The 16,976-nt window shown below is 36.2% G+C and overlaps 2 protein-coding genes across 2 annotated transcripts in view; both read right to left on the bottom strand.

Moving 5' to 3' along the window:
• LOC104599142 (SET domain-containing protein) overlaps positions 1-3,692 on the bottom strand; it is a 94,429-nt gene extending 90,737 nt beyond the window's left edge. The window contains exons 1-2 of the mRNA XM_010261541.3: positions 3,439-3,692; positions 1,964-2,056 (exon numbers count right to left, since the gene is read on the bottom strand). Of these exons, the coding sequence (XP_010259843.1) occupies positions 1,964-2,035 (72 nt within the window). The 5' untranslated portion in view covers positions 2,036-2,056; positions 3,439-3,692. The remainder of the gene's footprint in view (positions 1-1,963; positions 2,057-3,438) is intronic.
• A 9,744-nt stretch (positions 3,693-13,436) lies between these two features.
• On the bottom strand, positions 13,437-14,702 carry LOC104599141 (Galactosyltransferase family protein). Its single transcript, XM_010261540.3, has one exon. The coding sequence runs from the start codon at positions 14,561-14,563 to the stop codon at positions 13,589-13,591; it is 975 nt and encodes a 324-aa protein (XP_010259842.1). The 5' UTR covers positions 14,564-14,702; the 3' UTR covers positions 13,437-13,588.
• Positions 14,703-16,976: the final 2,274 nt, after the last annotated feature.

The following is a 16,976-nucleotide window of genomic DNA, read 5'->3' as shown; positions in this document are numbered from 1 at the left end:
AAAAGTTTAGAGGATTGGTAGAGGAAGAGAGAGCTTGATGCATCATCCAATCCACAGCTTGGTTCACTTCCCTAAAGGAGTGGACATAGGAGATACCACACTCCAGACTATCGGCCAGCTTCAAACATTCACCAATGACAGTCTTCAGCCTCCAAGGAACATCGATCAGCTTCTTAAGGCAGGAAATAACAAGGAGAGAATCACCTTCAATACAAATGGGGTGGTCCCTGAAATTCAAAGCAACATTATGGGCTTCCCAAGCCGCCCAAGCTTCAGCAACATTAATAGTGGCCATGCCAATTGAATAAGCTTTAGCATCTAGCTCATCACCAAGGTTCCTAGCAATGCAAGCAATCAAACAAGCCCCATCATCCTTTCTTGATGCATCAAAGTTTATTTTGACAGTACCATCTCTTGGTGTCTTCCAGACAATGGGCCTTTACGATTTTAAATTATTTGGATTGCTAATATTTGCTACACACAAAAATGATTCCTTATAAGAGTTCAAAGCTCTCACAATAATACTTGACGGGGGAAGACACCGATTGTTAAATTTTTTTTTTTCTATTTTTCCAAAGAAACCAAAGTATGAGGATTTATTTCTCATAGGACATGGGCTCCATCGAATCTGCCGCACTCTGCAGATTACTGCTTAGAATTTTATCAACCATGCATCTAGAAAATAAATCTTAAACAACTCAGCAATCCAGAACATGGAAAGAGAGAGAATAGTAGTCCCCACATGTCCCCCCCCCCCTACCCTCTATTCATGGGGCACCAAAATAAGCCCCTTTTCATGAACAAAACTGAAGTTTGGGTCCAATCTCACTTCTCACTTGGTGAAAATTCCAATAAATGGGGCTCAAGGATTGAATAATGTCAATGTAGAGTTTCCCTATCCAATAGGAGACACGGATTGGCAATATCATTTCTCCACATGACACAAATAGTAAAAGTGACCTTCAAAAGAATTCTCATTGACCAAATATAAGGTTTTTATTGAATATAAACTAGATATAGCTCCCATCTAAAGCAGTACTTCTGAAATTCATACTAAGAAACTCGGGTCATACTACATCTCCATCTATAATGGCTGTAAGTCTATCCAAGTAGCAGTCTCATCAGCTCTCCTGAATAAATGTCTAAATATGATCTTAAGCAATAAAGCCGGAAAAAGTCATGCTTGAGTCTAGTAAGGAATACTAAAGTTTGAGTCTTTCACTAAATCTGCCAATGATGAGTTGCACTCAACCTTAATAATTGTGAATCCTCTTTTATAGAAAGCTAAAGGCCTTATAACTGAGTTTGGAATTGATTTTAATGACTATTTTGTAAATCCAACCATTAATCTATCTCCAAACCAAGCCTAACTTAACTAGTTTTACTGTTCCGTTTTCTTTTGTCATGTCCTCCACCTGCATGGAAAACTTTTGATTGACCTCTTGCACTTGACCCAGATATGTTACATTTCAATATGCTGAACAACAAGTATCAAAAAGTGAAAAGAAAACAATATTTCCTGCAAGCTTCTTGATGCTCATTTTCTTCATTTAAACATTGTTGTGCTGCCAATTTCATTTTTGTTGAGTACATTTTGAATGTGAATGTAAACGGTCTTTTTCCATGCATTAAGTCATTACACTACTGATAGAAAGTTTGTCACTACCAAGCTACATAGTCCCACATCATACATCCAATTATTTCCTGGTTGAAAGATCATGGTAAGTTATACTAAATAACTACTTGCAGCATGACTCAGTTGACCTTGTAAAAGTGTGAAAAAGACAAAAAAAGGAAAAAATGTAGGCTCCTTCATTATCTTCAAAATATGTGATCTTTAGACTCCAAGTGTCTAATGAGTCTGATTTCAACTGCCATATCCATAAGGATGTATCAATTTGGTGAAGTAAATTTGGATGCAAAAAAACAAATAAGATAGCTTTTGACATTAGAAAATGCTCACCTTCTTTTTTTCAAGTAATGGATCATCCTTAGAGATTTTGAGGACTAGGGAATGTCTATCATTAATCCCCATATTCCAGCAATTTAAGAGTAGCTGCAAAATGAAGTTCAATCAGTACTACAGATTCTAAAAGTCATATGTATGAAAACTAATAAATTAATAAATAAAATCAACATAATTGGTACATAAACCCCACTCAAACAGCTTGAAATGATGTAATATGATGAAATCAATTGTTCCATTTCATTTTAAAAATGAAGAATTCATTAAAGATCAAAACAGAAGGATACAAAGAAAACAAGCCTCAAAAACAATGGTCCCTACCTGAAAGGGAAAAGTTAAAGAAAAACAAAATACAACACAATTAGGGATTGATACACATATTTCACCTCAGTGAGACATTTGAACAAATCGTGTCTCATTTTCCATGAAAAACTTACTTTTGTTGAGACAACAGTTAAAAAAGTTGATAGAAAAATAAAGCTGATAATACAAGAATAAGCTCATGTACTAGAGCCCCGAAAGATCAGATTGTTAAAATTATATCATAGGTATTAACAGCCTAAAAGGAAGCAAGAAAAGAAAAGGAGAAGAGAATAGTATGAGGTACAAACTAAAGGAGACTATCTTCTTCTTTCTTTATTTCATTTCCCTCCTTGATTTGAGATTACAATATCTTATAAGTTTCTTAAATTGAGCTGACTCTACAAGACAAAAGAAGCATGGAGTACACATCTAGATAAAAGTGAAGAGCATTAAAGTAGCTCTTAACGCTGGAATTCTAAAATGCTTATAGAAGTCTAAGTTTCTTCTATAAAAAGAAAGTTTTATTTTTCCATGCACGTTTGTTGCTCATTTATGTCAAATAAAGATGGATAAAAAACAAAATGGTACATAGTATTGCCCCTCAAGAATCCTTGGAATTTCAGAATTATGCATGTTCGACACTGAGACTTCATCCATTTAGAAGAGTCCATACTTCATCTATTTAGGAGTAAGAAACACTGGTCATAAAGCAAGTCTGAATCTAAGATATTTGGCAATTGCATAAATAGAAAATTCACACTTGTGTGTCTGTATGCGTGTTTCCAGGAACAAATCACGTCATAATGGACCTAGTAAACAAAAACAGAGTCAAAATACAACGCAACAGGGAAAAGGGACAAAGATATTGCAAAATAGATTGAGAATGACAAAGTTTTTATGCACTAATACTGAAATAATAACTGCTAATAACAAACCAAAGGAAAAAAAAGACCAGACAAAGAGTACAATATACAAGTTGATCAAAATGTTCTTTCTATCTTTGATTGGTTCTCATTTTCTGATTTGAGAATTAGACATGTTTGGCATTGAAAATTGATATGCAGCTTCACGAACCAATCTCCTAAAGAGTTAACAAATGGAGAATAACAGAATTGTTTCGAGTTAGACGAATTTGCAAAGATTAACATGCAGAAGAAAGAAGGTTTTACCTCAGTAGGGCATTGGAGATCCTCCGTGAGAACTCAGACCAGAGCTAAAGCGTGAAGGATGAAAGAAAACCAGAAGTAAATCCTTAAGTTAGACCAAATGACATTTAGCACTGCACAACAAAAATGACAAAGTGGGACTGCGAGTGCTGGTATGAGTGGGAAGCGAAAGCAGAAGTAGAGGAATCCACTTTTTGCTGATAGCAGTCAGTTCCCAGAGTTGACGCTGTCACTTGGGCCGTTCTCTTTTTTTATTATTTTGAGAGCGGAAAAGTTTGTCCGGGATTTTTTATTTCATTGACGAAGATATCAATACTCTTTTTTTAGATTATTTTTTATCTTACGAAGGCACCCATTTCCTAGATGAGTAACTCCCACATAGTGAAAATTATCACATTTGGATGGGATAAAATTATCTTTTTGAACAATGAGGATAAAATGGTCCTTTTTTTATTTATATTGAAAATAAAAGAGTATGGATATATGCATGGGTAAGTATGTATTTCTTAGGAAACACTAACTTCCCAGAAAGTAAATGGGGCTTTGGGTTTTCTACCAAAAAAAAACTTTTCATTTGAGATAAAAGATCTCTTGGAATTTCACTTTGCCATGGATACCCCTTTTGTTTGGACTCCATTGGTTAATTTCGAAAATTTTTCATTCGGATGTTTTAAGTTTCCCAAATCCCCAAACTACCTTTCTTATTTATTTGAATGGTTTATGATTCAATTAATTTTTTAAATATAATATTGAGTTATACATACCAAGTACATGCTGGACCATTTAGTACAATTAGTTTATCTAAAGAAAGAGTGATGATTGTGCTCCATAGATTTCAAAAAACATTTGGCAATATAGATAATCAACTCACGATTAACTAACTCTTACCAAAAAATTTTCCTTCTCCTACAATAGTGTAACAGAGAGTTTTTTGTTGGTGTGGCAACAAAAGTGTTTTTCGGCGAGAAATGATCGAGGCATAAAAATGGAGGTATTTTTGTGTTAATTAGGGTTTAAGAGAAAATGGGTAAAGAAAAGAAAATAAGAAAAGTTCATATTGGTATTTTTGTAATTTAATGCTTTTTATCATCTGACTTAATGGTCAAGGGGTATTTGCGGCAAAGTGAAAATTCAAGGAAAAACTTCATGATCTTGTAAGTATAAAGTATACATCATCTATAGGATTTCCCTATCGCGCTTTCTAGTACGAGCCTCTTGGAAGTACACTGCATTTCATTACAGAATTTTGAAATTACAGCCCCCATAGTCTACTAATAGCCCCCGCCCCCATATAAATCAAACCCTACTTGTGGATTTGACATCAATCCACAATCAAGATTCATCTTACTTGTATGATAGGGCTAACTGAGGTGGATTGAATAGTCATTTGCCCATACACACCGAACATGAAAGACATAGAGTGATGAACCAAGTTTGCTCATGTAAAAGTTTCTATGGAAGGATGGGGCATACAATTAAGTCTTGTTCTCTCTGATTTTATATGGAGGACCATATATCAACTACCACAAACCAGATTTCATTGAAAAGATGAAAGAGATGTTGGTTCCAAAATACGGAGGTTTTTCAAATAAGTTTTGGTTCAATTGGAAGGAATGGTGGTGTAAACATCATTCTTTTACTTTATTTTATTGTTATTTCCCTCCCCTAGGGGCCCAACTCTTTTTCCCTTCATTTTCTTTTCTTTCCTTTTCTCTTCTCCTCCCTTGATGCTTCCCTCTGCCCGTTTCTCCATCTAAATCACCCTCTTTGATTTCCACTCCATCTTCTCCTCCCAATCGTTTTTTCCTTCCTTCTATTTTAGTTTTCCTCTCTCTCCTCCCATGCCCAGCCCTAACATCTTCCTCCTAGAACTTTTTAAACTCCAAAAAAAGAAAACGGAGAAGTACAGAAACACCCAATGCAGAATTCTGAATTCCAGCCCCCCTACTACTAGCCCTCTCCCCTCCTATAAACCACATCCTGCCCATGAATTTGGCATCAATTCACGGTCAGAATGCATTCCCCCTGTACTATAGGGCTATAAAATTCTGATCTGGGCTGATTGGTCATTCTCCCAAAAGAAAAGGTTCCTCATCTCTCCTTTGGCTACAACAGAACACAGAGGCAACCATTGTCTAATCAACAACACTCTATCCACTCAACATCCAAGTTCTATTCAAATTTCATCAGCTATTCTCTTCTCTTGTTCTCTCACTTCATTAGGGCAACCATTGTCTCAGCCATCCAATTGGTTTCATAGCAGGGCCGCTTCACAATCCACCATCTCCCCAAGTGATCCAAGACGCTCAAACACGAGATAGCAGGGTCTCAACCATCCAATGTCTCAGCCATTCAATTTGTTTCATAGCAGGGTCTCTTGTTCTCTCACTTCATTAAAATACTTAGGTCTGGACTAGGAGTTAATATTGTCGAAATTCTGCTATTCTTTCTCCATGTATCATTGACCATTCGTTAGTTGGCTGGAATTCAAATTTATTCATTCACAAACTCTCTAGGCTAGTTTAATATCATCTTTACCACCAATATATTCTTGTATAAATTATTTATTTGTCACTTTTGTTTACCCCACTCCATCTTCCCTTCGTAATTAGAGTAGCTATATACAATTGTCATATTAACTCTTTACCTCATTGTTTGGTTTGCTTAGCCTCATTTGATTCTTTCCCAAGCATCTTCTTTTCTTTTGTTCTTTTATTAGTATTGCATCATTTTACTCCTTGTCTTAAAGTTTCACTACTGAACCATCAAGTTGCTTTAACTACTACTTGTAAGCTAGCTCCATCATATTTTATGTTCACAGTCTCTCCACCCCCCTCTTTTAGTTTTATTATTGCTTGTAAATATCTCTCTACTGTAATTCTGCTTTGTATACTTTTAAGCTCCAGTTCATGCTATTACTGTTTATTTGTAGTTTGCTCTATTTTGTGTGATTTCATTTTGGCACACCCATGCTCCCTACACACCTGATCCCATTTTCCACATTGCATGCTAGTATAAATTTAATTACAAAAACTTAGAAGCGTAAAACACAATATGGCATCAAACAAGTTCCAACTTCCTGAACTCAACTTGGAAAATTCCACCCACCCCACCATTCCCCCTACTCAACAAACAACCATAGTTGAAACAACGCCCAATTCACCTATAAATTCTACTTCTACACCTTACGAAGATGCAATTACTGCACTAAATCAACACCTAGCCGCACTGACCGCTAAAAATAGAAAACTCCACATTCCACACAAACTCCATCCTATCCCTCTATACAATCTATGCATACACCACTCACACAACACACATCACACATTACACAATCACCATCTCCTCTACCCACTCAACCTACTACCTAACCACTCCCACTAAAAGCAATTCTTCCTATTCCCCACCCACATCAAGAAAACATAGAGTTAATGGTCAACAAGCTAATAGCTAAATATTTAGACGACCACAAAACCTCCTTAGAAGCTTCCTCTTTACACAAGCTTTGTTCCCTTCCTTCCCCTCTCACATTAGCATTGTCCCCTTTCTCCCAAATTTCATTTTTCCCCAATTCACCTTATATGATGGAACAGGAAACCCTTATACAAACATAAAAGCTTTCCTCATTAAATATGTAAATATTCAGCACAATGACACCTTACTTTTACAACTTTTCCCCCAAAATTTAACAGGCTTAGCACTTACATGTTTCAAAATCTTCCTAGCCAATCTATCACCACCTTTTTCCAACTATCACGCCTATTCATTAACCATTTTTCTTATAATATTGAAGTTGAAGTTACCTTAGATGATTTAACCAACACGAGACAAAAAAAAAATGATGAAACATTTGCCTAGTTTTGCAACTAATGGAAATATTTATTTGTTTCAACCTTTATGCGTGTTCTTGTTCCCCAATCTCGCTTTCAACTATCAATCCTTTGCCTCTTTATCTTTGAAAAAGTTATACAACACGGTATAGCTATCCAAAGAGCCTTTAAAGAAAACGGAACCTTCCCCTTTAGGTCATCTCTTGGCACATCTTCTCGCATTTACACCCAACCCCGCTCATCCATCCATAACACAGATCAACACTTTACATATACACCAACCCAACATAAAAATGAATGAAAACTACTAAAAGTACTTAGCATCAATTATGCAGACTTCTTTCATAACCTCATCCAACGTAATATGATCCAACACTATAAATCAAACCGGATGCACCAAAACATAAAAATTATAGAGAAGACCAATACTACCACTTCCACCGCACACTAGGACACCTTGTAGGTAATTGTAATGCATTTAAATATTTTGTCCAAGATTTAATTGAAAAAAAAAAAAAAAACTCTCAATTGGCATCCCCCCACCTACCACTCACTCTTCCAGGACACCATACAACCAACCCTCTTTTGATGTAGGAATCTTTACAAACCCACTCTCTCCACACCCAACTGACATAAACATGCCTCAACCTATCTCTTCTTTCACAACAACACTTAATTCTCACCAAATTAACACTTTAGGGATCCATCATCTCGGTAACCACACCACCACATCGAATCCTTTCACTACCGCCCTTCCCATATTCCTTATATTAATAGACCCCCAATACCTTCCCCTAAATCACAACCAACAGCTACACATATTTCACTCCCCTAGCTCCTTAAAAACTCAAACACCAATAGAACCACCTTTAATGATATCTTGGCTCATACACATGTTCATTCTACCTTATTGCCTTTGATTTACATGCTTTGCATGAACCCCTACTCACTCCTAATGTCATTACATTTGTTCCTACAAAAAGCACAAAACATAACCCATTTACATACCAACTAAAATTCAAGACCAAACTATTAATAATGTCCTAATAGATAACGGTTCAGCACACAACATTTTCACACTTGGCACATTTTACAAATTAAACATAGATACAACACACATTAGTGAATGCCCCATAGTCATCACCGCCTATGACAAGACCATTAGTTGGCACTATTTGGCTTCCATTATAGGTAGGTCCCTTAGTCCGCCCACCCTTTTCTATATTCTAGACATTCCCACTTCCTATAGTATGCTCTTAAGCCGCCCTTGGATCCACGACATTGGCGCCATACCATCTAGTTTACATCAATGTGTCAAATTCCCCTTTAACGGTAACCATCTTAGGATATTCTCCTTCTACCACCAACATTAGTCACATCCAATTTAGGTACCAAAACATAATTTCACACACGGACACAATGCTTTCTTCTCAACCTACCACTCACCCCCTTCTATTATTTTATCTTCTCAACCCCTAACTTCATTTCTCACATGGTCCACTCCCATAGCCCCTGCATTAACACTTCCTCTCCCACCCTACTAGCATATGATACTACTCAACCAACTATATCTCCAATTCATCTAGCTTCTACCTTTCCTATTTTCTTTGCTGACTCTCCTCACACCATTCACATGATCCACACACACACACACGCACGTCCCAGTCTACCTCCCCTTCATCCTCCCTTTGATAGACTTCCACCCCAACCACTTGCCCCCACTACCTAGTCCTCCTCCATTGATCACCTTTATCCATGATACAAAAAAAAAAAAACGCCAACTTTCATTCACTAGAGCCCTCACTTTTACCTTCACCACTACAATCCTCCTCTTTACCTCATCATTCTCCTTTATCCACTCATACCATAAACTTTCTCAGTGATACTAACTTTCCTATAGTGCTCACAACCCCTCACCAACTAGAAAATGACCCTACATCACTCACCGAAGACACATTTAATATTAACTTAGGTACTCAAGAAAATCCACACATTGTTAAAATAGGAGCTTGTCTTACAAAATCTGAATGTATCTACATAATTGGACTACTTAGAGAGTTTCAAGATAGTTTTTCTTGGTCTTATACCGATATGCCTAGCTTAGATCACTCTTTAGTTGTCCACTGCCTTGGCATTCTGCCTAGCACCTCGCCCCTCACCCAAAAGCTACGTCGAATATGCATCCAGACATAGCCATAGATGTTAAGGTTGAATTTCAAAAACTAGTTGATGTAGGCTTTATTTCCTCCACCGTTTATGCCGGTTGGGTAGCTAACATAGTTCCATCACAAAGAAAGATGGTTCAATTCATATCTGTGTAGATTATCGTGACCTTAATCGTGCATGCCCCAAAGATAAATTCCCCCTTCCAAACATTGACTTGTTAGTGGATAGTACAACCAGTCATAAAATGGTGTCCTTCATGGATGGCTTCTCTGGTTATAACCAAATTCATCTAGCTGAGAAAGACAAAGACCATACAGCCTTTATAACCCCTTGGAGCACCTATTGTTATGAAGTAATGCCTTTTGGTCTAAAAAATGAAGGAACCACATACCACCATTTTCCATGATCTCATGCATGACATCTTAAAAGATTATGTTGATGACATCCTACTTAAATCCAAAACTCGAGAGTCCCACTTCTTTGTCCTTAGAAGAGTGTTTACTCGCCTTCATCTTACAAGCTTTGCCTTAATCCCCAAAAATGTGTCTTTGGCGTTACCTTCAGTAAGCTTTTAGGATTCATAGTTAACCATTGGGGAATTGAAGTGGACTCTTTCAAAATCAAAGCAATTCAAAACAAGCCACCGCCTAGAACTATTAGTGAGGTGCGTAGCTTCCTTGGTTGACTCACATCCATTCGTAGATTTATTCCCCATCAAGCCCTTTATTGCAAACCTTTTAGTGATTTCTTACAAAAGGACATTCCCTTCGAGTGGACCCCTATTTGTCCAAAAGCTTTTGAAGACATCAAGTCCCTCTCCTCCTTTTCCCTCCTGTTTTTATCCTACCTCAACCAAACAAGCCTTTACTCCTTTATATTTTTGTTAGTGATGCCACTCTTGGTTGTTTATTAGCACAATATGACTCTTCCAACACAGTGCAATTTGTCTATTACCTAAGCCACACTTTAGTAGAATATGAATGCCACTACACTCCTTTAGAGAAAACTTGTTTAGATGTTGTCTTCGTTGCTCATAAGTTACTTAATCATGAATTCAAGTTAAATAATAAATTTGACCCCTTAAAATACCTCCTTAACAAACCAGCTCTCACTAGTCGCTCTACTAAGTGGCTTCTTATTCTTTATGAATTTGACATCTAGTATACACACCAAATTACAATCAAAGGCCAAGCAATTGCCGATCACCTAGCTACCCATGCCTTACCAAGGACTGAAGTATCGGTACCGGGTATCATATCGGATAGCTCAGATACGGATACGAATATGAGTACACTTTGGAAACACATGGATACAGATGAAAAACATGAAAACACTTGGATACATTGGGAAAATGAATAGTAATTTCATAAATATATTACTAACAATATGTTTAATGTCACAATAGCTACAAATAAATTATAAATACATAAAAATTGTATATTTTGGCGGTATATATGAAGATATATATTACAATTAATATAGCCGAATGCAAAGATATCATACAATTTTATTGATATGCATCAATCAAGATTCCAAGAGACATTATATATATTTTTACAAATCAATACATGCACAAAGCCAATATTATCTTATTTTATATTAAAGTTCAAGGCATAAAACATATCCAACTATTATATTTCAGTTATTATATCTTTTTTTTTCTATTGTACTACTTATAATTTTTAACATTAACAAAAATGATAACTAAAACTAATTCTCAAAATTTTGGTGAACAATATTTTCATTTTGGTAAACAATAAATATGTTATTATAAAATGCAAATCAAAATATTAATTGATAATTTATAAAAATATATCAAATCTGTTTAAATTTCAAAGATATGTATTATATGAAAATTCATAAATTTTAGTTACTACAAGAATTATTTCATTATTAATATTTTTATTTTTATAAATTTCTAAAATATTTTCATAGATCAAATCAACTAAGTTGTTTGCTTTCTTCTGAATTATTTTTACATGAAATATAAAATGTTTATAATTGTTAATTGATTAGTTATTATTTTATTTAATGCTTAAATGTCAAACTTTATTGCTTATAAACTCCTATTTTATAGATATATGTACCTTCTATCATTTTAATTTAGTATATTATATGTTATTTTCATCAATTTATAAACTTTAATTAATTTTTTTCTTAAACTTTGAGGTTTATGTCTTGCAACACCTTGAGGCTTGCGCCTCACCTTTTTGGTCCATTACGCCTCAACTACACCTTTAGCTTTTTAAAACCTTGCCATAAAGTACCATGTCGATAGATAGGTTGAGAGGTATAAAGCCCACCTTGTTTCCAAGGGGTATACTTAGGTCTATACGATTGATTATATGGAGACCTTCTCTCCGTTAGCTAAGGTGACATCTTTGAGAGTTTTATTGTCTTTGGTAGTAAGTCATGATTGACCGCTTTATTAGTTTGATATAAAAATTAAATGCCTTTCTAAATGGTGACTTAATAGAAGAGGTCTATATGGTCATTCCATTGGAATGTATGATAAGGAGATGCAAGGTAAGGCTTGTAAATTGAAGAAATATCTTTATGGATTTAAATAGTCTTCTCGTACTTGGTTTGATAGATTCTATGCTGCACTTATTCAGTTTGGTTATACACGGACACAATTAAACCACATTCTATTTGTGACAACGAAAGCTTTTCATGCTCCTTCCTCATTGTTTACATGGATGACTTTGTTGTCATAAGTAGTGATGCACAAGAAATTCATGACTTCTAATACTTCCTTAACTCTAAAGTTGAGATTAGTGATTTAGGAGAGTTGCGGTATTTTTTGAGCATTGAGGTTGCTAGGTCTAAATATGTTTCCAGGTGTTTTAGACCCCCAATTTTTTTAATAATAAAAAATATCTTATAAGCTTCCCAAAAAACTAAAAAAAAGTATGTACCGATCGTTTCTAAGTATCGATACGATACAACCGAAAGTCGTATCGTATTGATACTTTGAACCATGGGTCTAAAAAGGGGTTTTTCATCTCTCGAAAAAAGTATGTGTTGGACCTTCTCACTAAGATTGGGAAATCTGGTGCCAAGTCAGCTTCTACTCCTATTGATGTGAATCCTAAGCTTTCGGTTGATGATGGGGAAGTTCTTGACCAATAAGGGAGTGTTTCAGAGATTGTTGGGGAAGCTTTTATACATGTGTATGACACAACTAAACATTTCCTATGTTATGAGTGTGATTAGCTAGCTTATGCAAGTTCTTAGAGAGACACATATTGCTACTATAGAAAGGGTGTTGTGTTATCTTAAAAGGACTCTTGGGAAGTGTATATTCTTTGCTAAGCATCGACATATAAAGTTAGAAGCATATACAAATGCTGAATAGGTAGGCAATATAAATGATAGAAGCACCACATCGGGTTATTATGCCATTATGGTTGGAAACATTGTCTCCTGGAGGAAAAGCAGTCTGTTGTTGCCCAATCTTCAGCTAGGGCAGAGTATAGGGATATGGCCCTTGGGGTGTGAGTTGTTGTGGCTTAAATTTCTCATAAAAGATATGGAAATTGATTATGATATAATAATCAGACTGCCATTAGCAGTGCTCATAACTTGGTTTTCGAACTCCTCTCTACCTAAGGAGGCGAAGTTACAACAAATTTCAAACTACTCTCATAAGATTTGTCAGAGCAATTGGCACATAAAAATGATGCTTCACGTGAAAAACTAACGGAAAGAGTGCTAAGTGGACCCACAGCCTGCTCAACAGCACGAGGCGTTTAGCTAATCAATCCGAACTCCTCATTCAGCAAAGATAAAATGACAACCTCCAACAAATCCACATTGACCCTGTTCAAGCCCTAGCGAGCTCTCACATTTGTACCAGAATGCTAAAGATTAGGATTCTATCCAGTCCAACCGTCTCAACCTCAGAAAACAGACAACAAAAAGCGAAAAAAAAAATCAAGTTTTTGATTATGTTATGTCTTCTTTTTTGTTCTTTCCGTCCCAACAAACAAATGAAAAAAAAAAGAAAAGAACAGGCCAAAATTTTGGTTTACATTTGAACTCCCCGGTCCAAAAATTACAAGAGAAAGGAGAAACTTTGTTCTCCAAATCAGGTTTTTTATTGATTATAAACTTGAAAAAAGAATGAACAAAATGGTCAGCCAGCAAAGCAGTACCTACGGAATATGATAGAGCTTGGATGGTTTAAGCTTATCAGTAACATTGAAGTACTTCAAGGTCTGAATCCACTTCTCCTGATTCTTGAGGCGATGCACAGCGATCGTGTCCGGCCAGAGCTCGTGTGTACATCCAGTCGGCGGTTGGGGGAAGTCGTACATCGACCACTTGGCGTTGTACCTGTTCTTGGCCCGGTGCCCATCACGAAGCCATTCGCCGAACACCTTGTCTTCAGGCCCCTCTGTGCGGTTCTTCGGTATGTCGGACGTACTAATCCATTCCACAATATCCCATGAGACTAAATAGCCCATGCCAGACATGTATTCACGGAAAGGGTCCATGCTTGGGCAAGGAATAACGTAGCCGTAATACAAATCTTCTCTGGGCAAGGGCCTCAAGGACTGAACCAAATTATCCAATCTGAAATAAGTATCATCGTCTCCCTTCATCACATAATGGTAAGGTGGGTACGGCCCATCTGTGCTATTCAGTAATTCAGGCAAGCTAGAGAAATACGTATACGTCTTACCGTTGTTCATGTTCTCTTTACAGTTGAGAATTATGATGTCGTCGTAGCGCATGATCTCGAGCGCAACCAGGACCGTTTGATCCTCCTTGGTCAAGTTACAGAACACAAACTTGATGTCCACTTGTGCGCCAACTGGTGACTGTGTGCCGTAGACCATTCGAAGGAAGTGGCGCCTGTGGTACTGGTCCGGGAGCGTAGGAATCCCTATGAGTACCCGGAGCTCAGGTAGTGCCGCCGCTGAAGTTGAATTTTCCGGCAGCGAAGCATTAGAAGGTGAGGTGGTGTTCTGGTAAGACATGTTCAATAGACCCTCGAATCGCACTCCGTTGATGGAAGCCAAGGCACAGAGGAATACGATGAGGAAGAAAGTGGATAAAGCGAAGGATGTTAGTCTTGGGGACGGTTGTCGCCGGTCGAGCCTTGCAGTAGTAGTCTTCATCATCATCTGGATTGAAGCTGATGGAGAAGAAATGAATCATGGATACAGGGAGACTGAATATATACCAATTCACGTTGTTTTTAATTCCTAAGGCCTAACTTTCTTAGGTGCAAGCGCAACAGACTAGTTGGCAGTTTCTTGCATTTGGGTCTTCCTTTTGACCTTTCTTTCCGGGAAGGAAGATGACGGAATAGTGAAAAGCATGACTTTAGTATGGCCAATGGACTAATATGACCTTCTGAGCCATCACAAACGTCATGGGCTGTTAATGGGTAGGGCACATGGATAGATCCGAACCTAGTGGCCCAGGGTGGGTCTCTGTCCATTATCTGATCCTGATTACTATTGGGTTGGAATCAGTTTTGGTTGTTCCGAACCGAATAAGACCCGAACAAAAAGTGTCAATTTAAATACCTCTAACCGTGGTTTTATAGTTGAATTACATAAATATTACTTGTGGTTTTATTAAAACTACTTAAATATATTTTGGGTTTCCATATTTACTTATAATAAATACCTCTAACCGTTAAAGATTGACAGGACAAGAATGCCCTCAGTTGTTCATTAAATTTTCAAACGGGCCTTCTGTATCCAAGCCCCCTCTCTCTTTTCTATAGTACAACAACTCTCAAACTGAAAACCTTAGATTTTGCCTTTCACAATGCTTCGTTTCTGGGAGCATAGAACATTACATTTTGACCTCACGCTCCAGCCACCAGGCCAAGCCAAAGTTCCTCAGATGGGCACTAAAGCGGGAGAGGTTTCTTGATCTCAACAACCCCTCTTCCTTCCAATCGCTGTTAAAATGGGTGTTAAGTAGTTGATATGAAGTGGGGGATAAAGTGATATAAAGTTCACAAGTCAAAACTGTTTTCATTCTATCAATGGTGAATCAGCATAACAGTCGTTAAAGTGGGCGTTAAAATGATAGAGTTGCAGTTACCGGAGAAGTATATTGTAGTAACCTCTAAAAGGTCCATTCAGATGAGCTCCAGTTCATTTTTAAATTTTGGGGTTGAAGTCTAATCATTCTAGTTGAAGTAACTCTCACATGCGACCTGACAATACATATATCTTTCACCAGTTTGTATTGATCAATCCAAAACATTTTAGGTAAAAACACAAAATGTATTTGGTATTAGGTTGGTCAATACAAATTTGATGAGAATATATTTTTCTTCTACCACAAATGCTTTGAGTTATTAATACAATGTTTGATACCATTGCTATTTCTTCAAAAAGTATCAAATTTGTGTTTCGTTGCCTATATTTTTTTAGTGGATGTGGTTATCTGGTATGATGTGATAAGACAATTTCTCAAAATTTTATATTGACCATCTTAAAACCTTGCAAGTAAAGTGGAAATGGTATCAAACACGACCAATTGGTCAACCATCCCTTTGTTGCTTCAACACCAAACATTCTTGTTTGTTATAATAGAAGAATGAGGGGTAAAATTGAGATTATAAGAAAATCTAATAGGCATGTAAAACAATTCTAAATGTCTTTTAAGGCTGTGATTGGTTTGAAGGAAATAGTAGGAAAAGGAAAAGAAAGGCAGGAAAACCTTAAAAAACCTTGTATAGGTCTTTATACCTTTCCCTACCTTTTCCTTCAAACCAAACATAGCCTAAGGGAAGGCCTATTTGTATTATGTCGAGCCATCTTATAAGTGATATTCAAGTAGCTTTTGAAACCATGGGGTATATTTAAGTAGTTTGGTCACATTATAGGGTCTATTTAAGTAACTAACCCAAAGTACAATTGTCTAAGCATCTATTATATTGTAATTGGGTCTTATTTGGTTAGACTCAATAGTTCCAATTACAAACCCCACATGGTCTAGTTTGGAACTAGGGTTGTCAAAGGGTCAATTCTATCCAACCAATTGAACCAAACCAAATTGATTATATCTATTTTGGTTTTATGATTTTGTCCTAATAAATAATTTGGTCAAATTTGGTTTGGACTTATTGATATTAAATGAGTAGAAAAGAGGTAATTTTAAGATATTTAATGCATTCAATCCCCTCTCATTAAATCCAACATTTAAGGTATTAACTTGCATTCACCTTCATTTAATCATATATTTTAAGGCATTTTTGTTTCTTCTCATCATTAAATTCTATTAATTAAATTAATATATAATAAACTAATAATTCCAATAACATAAAAACTTATACTTTTAAAATCTACCTCAAAAAAAAATAGTGTATTCGTCTAAGTAGTGGTAAGAAATTAAACCACTTTGGGTCAAATGGGCATATCCATGTTGTAGCAATTAAATGATAAAATTCAATAATAGATAAAATACAAAAAAAAAATTGGAAACATTTTTAGCATCATATATTCAACATATCAAACAATAATAAGTATGATAAATAATGAATATTTTTATTAATGATGGAAATGTAATGTA

Source organism: Nelumbo nucifera, chromosome 2, assembly GCF_055504915.1.
Source record: "Nelumbo nucifera cultivar China Antique chromosome 2, China Antique-T2T, whole genome shotgun sequence".
Classification (NCBI taxonomy): domain Eukaryota; kingdom Viridiplantae; phylum Streptophyta; class Magnoliopsida; order Proteales; family Nelumbonaceae; genus Nelumbo; species Nelumbo nucifera.
The sequence above is the reverse complement of the archived record's forward strand: the minus strand, read 5'-3'. Positions and strand labels throughout refer to the sequence as shown.

What these genes read in the sequence shown, in the direction of transcription:
- LOC104599141 (XM_010261540.3), bottom strand. Translation starts at nt 14,563, where the DNA reads ATGATGATGAAGACTACTACTGCAAGGCTCGACCGGCGACAACCGTCC.